At 32.4% G+C, this 5381-nt stretch overlaps 1 protein-coding gene across 1 annotated transcript; it reads left to right on the top strand.

Moving 5' to 3' along the window:
• The first annotated feature begins 2433 nt into the window (after positions 1-2433).
• Positions 2434-4343, top strand: LOC140871167 (F-box protein At5g49610-like). Its single transcript, XM_073273599.1, has 2 exons — positions 2434-2554; positions 2915-4343. Exons 1-2 carry the CDS (start codon positions 2504-2506, stop codon positions 3998-4000), a joined length of 1137 nt encoding a protein of 378 aa, XP_073129700.1. The 5' UTR covers positions 2434-2503; the 3' UTR covers positions 4001-4343.
• Positions 4344-5381: the final 1038 nt, after the last annotated feature.

Genomic DNA, 5381 nt, shown 5'->3' on the forward strand with positions numbered 1-5381 from the left:
CAGTTACTAAGTCTATCGACTGGCTACTTAAACCAGCAGAGTGAAACTCTATCTACCGGAAGGATGCTGACTGCTTATCAAGATAATTCAAGTCAAATACTTGAGACAAGACATTCGTTGCAAGATCTTTTATCAAAAGCAGAACCGGCGTATCAGAAGATTTCTTGGTTCTTGCATCGAGACAGCAGTTTGCACCAATATGGCAAAAACGCAGAATGGCTACAGATAAAGCATTCGACCGTTTATTCCATATATGGACCCTGGAAGTTATCTGCATTTAAAGAAGTGTACGATCATCATGCAGATTCATCGATGCATTTATGAAGCATTAAATGTGCATTCAATGCAGTCTCAGAATGTTCAAAATAAAGACGTTGCTCATGAGCTTATATAAAGTGAAGATTGCTCAACATTGGAAGAAGTGTGGACGAACAAACAATCAACTCGATCATTTGAACATTATCAGAATCCTTCATCTGATATACTGAAGCAATCTTTGAGCACACATATACGATCATACACTTACTGCTCAAATCAACCCTCGCCTACATACTACGTATCTGATCTTCAAGGATCAATCTAGGGTTTCCAGGCCTCTAGACCGCTCTGCAGTTTGAGAAGCTCAACCGGACCTTGTCCACTACTGAAGAGACTTGAAGCTACTCTGAAAGCTTCCACCAGTTTGATAAGAACTGAGAATCTTATTTGTGTAAATCTAGGAGTTTCGGATTAGGCATTGGATAAGTCCTAAGTCTGAAGTGGGTGTATTGCAAGATGTTGTAATAACCAATGTCTTCTAGTAAATTCCTTCCTAAGTGGAAGAAGGGGAGACGTAGAAGGATTAAGCCTTCGAACTTCCATAAACCGTGCCTCATTTATTATTGCATACTTCCCATACATCTTGCTCATACATCATTGATTTAACTTGCTTGTGTATCACTAAAAGCTTTGAACTGTTTCCGCACTACTTAAGTTGTTCAAACTGCTTTTAGAAGTTGAGAAAATAGATTAAGTGAACTAAACTTCACTTGATCATCTTTAAAGAAAGAAAATAAGTTTCAGAGTGTATTCACCCCCCCCCTCTACCCTCTGAACCGATTCCAACACATATATATATATCTAAATATACATGAGAATTTACATAAATTTAATATATCATAATGTATCAATTTTCAATTTAAAATTTAAAATTTGATCGGATTTTATCACTATTTTTTTATTCAGTTAAAGTTTATGTTCATATATATATATATATATATATATATATATATATATATATGAAAATTTTCATAAATGTTATATACGATAATGACCAATTTTTTGTTCAACTTTGAAATTTGATTGGATGTTAGTATTTTATCAATACTTTATAATTTCAATTAATTTTTGGTCAAATATGTAAAAAAACAATTGTAAATGTTATGTATAATAATGTACCAATTTTCGGTTTAAACATTGAAATTTCATAAGATGCTATTAATACTTTATAATTTCTGCTAATTTTTTTGTATCCATGTATATGTATAAATTTTGATAAATATTATATATGACGATGTATCAGTTTTTAATTTAAAAAATAAAATTTGATTGGAAGTTATCGCTACTTTTTAGTTTTAGTTAAATTTTTTATGTCTATGTATATGTGAAAATTTTCATAAATGCAGTATATGATACAATACCAATTTTTTATTCAAATTTTAAATTTGACAAGATATTATCAATACTTTTTAATTTAATTTCAATTTTTTGTTGTGTACATATATGAATTTTTTTTATAAATATTATATATTATAATGTACCAATTTTTTGTTTCAAAATTTGAAATTTAATAGAATGTTATTACGAAATCTTAATTCCGATTGACTTTTTGTGTTATATATATATGTAAAAATTTTCAAAAATGTTATTTATGATAATGTATCAATTTCGATTCAATATTTGATTATATATCATTATTTTGCAGTTTCAGTTAAATTTTTTGAGTCCCTATATATGTTAAAATTTGCATAAATGCTATAAATGATATTTAGGTTTTGCTTAACATAGTTATGGCTGGACCCACCTGAAAATATAGGATGCATTAAAAAATATACAATGATGTATCATTTTATTCAATTTATGTTATTATTTTGAGTGTTGTGTTACTTTTTATATGTTTAGTTTTCACTAATATTTATAATATTAAATATATAAAAATGTTTTATAATATAATATTACGTTTTTTAATTTTTAAAAGAGTATCGTTTTTTGATATATTGATTGTTCGTAAATCAATTTTATATGTATATTAATTATAAAATTGATATAAATTTTTTGTGATATATATTCTAAACAAATAATAATAAAAATTTATTTATTAAAATATTAATATTTCGTGCATGGCACGGGTGAAATACTAGTTTAGCTAAACAGCTGGGTTTGACGTAGAACCATTAACTAGAAAGTCAGTATCCAAAGCCCATAATCAGTTCTAGGTTTCACGCCGCCGCCGCCGCCGCCGCCCATGGTCCGGAAGAGGAAATCAGGAGCTGTGCTGGCCGTTGCGGATGAACCGGTAATAGATTTATGCATTTGGCCTTCTTTTTATTACTACAAATAACCGAAAGCGCCTTTGAATCTTTTTGTGCAATTTCAGAGATTATAGCTTGTTCTTCCTGGAAAATGAACTTCTTTTGCTACATTGATCTTTTATCTAGCCAAATGTGTAAATCTTTTTCTGCAAATTTTGAAAGAATTGTTTCCACGGCAAAAAAAAAAAATTATCAATTGCGCAAGGAAAACAAACTGTGTTACTTGAGGAAAAGATGTTTAAATTATCGTCCAATTTCATTGTATAATATAATCTGACAATGTGTATCCAGCTTTCCGGTTATTCAATTTGAGGATAATTTTCAGTTATTGCATAAATATGCAGATGTCCAGCAATCCTTACATTTGCCACAGTTGCAAGAGGTGTGCCAGGAAGAGAAAAACCAGATATCTTCCTCAAGATATAGTTTTCCAATTTCTTTCACGTCTTCCAGCTCAACTTTTACATGATGTCGTGAGGCATGTCTGCAGAGAATGGAGCCTTGTCATCCGTTCCCCAAATTTCATCCACCACCATCTTCGAAATTCAACCGGTGGACTTATAGTCCAGGATCAGCATTCGCCTCGCAATGGGTTTTATGTGGAAATGCGACGAGGTTGTCTTGAGATATGTAACTTTGACTGCGGGTTCGATGGTCTGGTATGGTCTAGCTGCAATGGTTTAGTGGTCTTCTCTGCTCTTAATAACTTTAATACACTTTATGTTAGTAATCCATTGACAAAGCAGAAGACCAATCTTCCGCCTTACCGCACTCGAAAGGGAGATTATTCAGCTTTGGGTATAGCATTGGTTGAGGCTTCCATGAAGTATAAAGTGGTACATGCACGCGGTAAATATTTTTTTCCGAATCAGATTGCGGTGCTAACCATTGGACTCGACAAAGTTTGGAGGCATATCAACGTAAAACACTTGTTGCTCCCGAACGAGAGTCTTGTAATTTGTTGGCCGCTGGTTACTGGAGGCTATGTACACTGGATGAGCGAATACATTGTTTTGACATTGAATGTAGAGACTGAAATCGTTCGCCGGTTTCCTGTGCCTCCAATACCAAATGTACGCGGGAAATATCTAGCAATGGACAGTCATCTATCTTTTGTTTATAATTCTGATGAGTGTCATATGGATGTCTGGCAAATGAATTCCATTACTGGAGAATGGACCTTGTTGCTTAGCTTTGATTCGAAACCTCTGATCCACACATTTAAGGGCATGTTTCCCGAATTTTCGAATTCAGTTAGACCCTTGTGTTGGTTAGTCGCTAGGAAGGTGTTGGTCTTCAGTGATGATTTGGATCGGAGATGTTGGATAGCTTATGATGTGAAGGCGAGTTTAGTTCAGTTGTTTGAGTTCAACAAAGACGAATCATACCATTTTCGTGCCCACGTAAACAGTTTGGTTTGGTTGAAATGATGATTTTAAGAGGAAAAGCTGCGAAAGAGATGGGGATACCAATTCCAAAACTGTCTTGTACCTGAGATGCGATTGTGGAAGGGGTATCAATGCTGTGATTAATGATTACTGGTACGACGAAATCATAGTTGATGAAACTCGTGAAAGCATTTATATAATGCCCAAATGTTGTTTGAATTATGTTTTTCTCGAGCGTGTGGTATAGATGATAATCTTATGATATATTTTTTAAAAACATATAAAATTGTTTTGAATCTAGAAGCATGCTGAAAGTGGGTGGCCCTTAGCATGATGGCTTAAGTTTGTTCTAAAAATTTGTGTTGATATATGAGATCAGTAACGAACGCCCAAATATTGGTATCAAACCTCTGGTCGATACCTGGAATTGTTATTCGTAATGTTGTATCATTTATTTTTCTATCATTCCAATCCAAACTGTTCTTACAATTACTGGTTAGGGATCTGTAATCTGGGGAGAATTTGTGCAAAACAGTGAAAAAGTTTCATACTCTGAATCATTTGCAGTGTTTATGGGATTCTCTGAATCTCTTTTTGAACCAATGAATTGAAATGGCTCTTTTTGAACCAAAGCGTTAGGAAATTGAGACAGACTTCAGACAAAGACTTAAGATTGAACTTTTGGAAATCATGCAGCATTGCTTGTGACTTGGATTTTTTTATTTGGAAGGAAGCTTGGTGTGTATGAGATTAAGGTAGTGTTTGAAAATGTTTAAAAAAAAATAATTATGAATTTTGTTTACAATGTTTTGAAAATTTTATAGATCAGCTTTTAAATTTTTCGAGATACTCTTAATTATGATATTAAAACGGGGAAAATATTAATTTGCAATCTTTTACTCGTTTTCTTTTAAAGAATTAATTAAATAAACCATTTATTTTAACAGAATTGTGGGAATGAATGAAAGACATGGTGTAATTAAAGTAATTTTAAAGCATGTGTGTCTATTTATGCCTAGATGTCAAATCTATATGTAAGATTTCTTAAATTAATTTAAGATATTTATGAAATTATCGAAATATTGAATCAAAGCCAACTCTATCAGGTAATATTTTAGCTTAATGATAAGGTATACATATCTTGAGTCAATAAGACATTTAATTGATGTGTTTTGTTAAAATGAATAATGTCTCGAAATGGTTCATTTCAACCTAGCATATGTGTATTACCCCAATGATAGATCTAATGTCCCATAATTTGTCACGTCAACAATTTATAATTAATTACGCCTATGTGTAAAAATAAGAACCATTGGATGCATGTTTTGAGTATTACCCATATGCTAGGATCTAATCTACCGTCTCGAAATAATGAAGTTTTGGGGTAAGCACGCATTGAAGTTGGCTACGGGGCAATTTTGTG

The sequence above is a fragment of the Henckelia pumila genome, unplaced genomic scaffold (assembly GCF_033568475.1).
Source record: "Henckelia pumila isolate YLH828 unplaced genomic scaffold, ASM3356847v2 CTG_429, whole genome shotgun sequence".
NCBI classification, from domain to species: Eukaryota; Viridiplantae; Streptophyta; class Magnoliopsida; order Lamiales; family Gesneriaceae; genus Henckelia; species Henckelia pumila.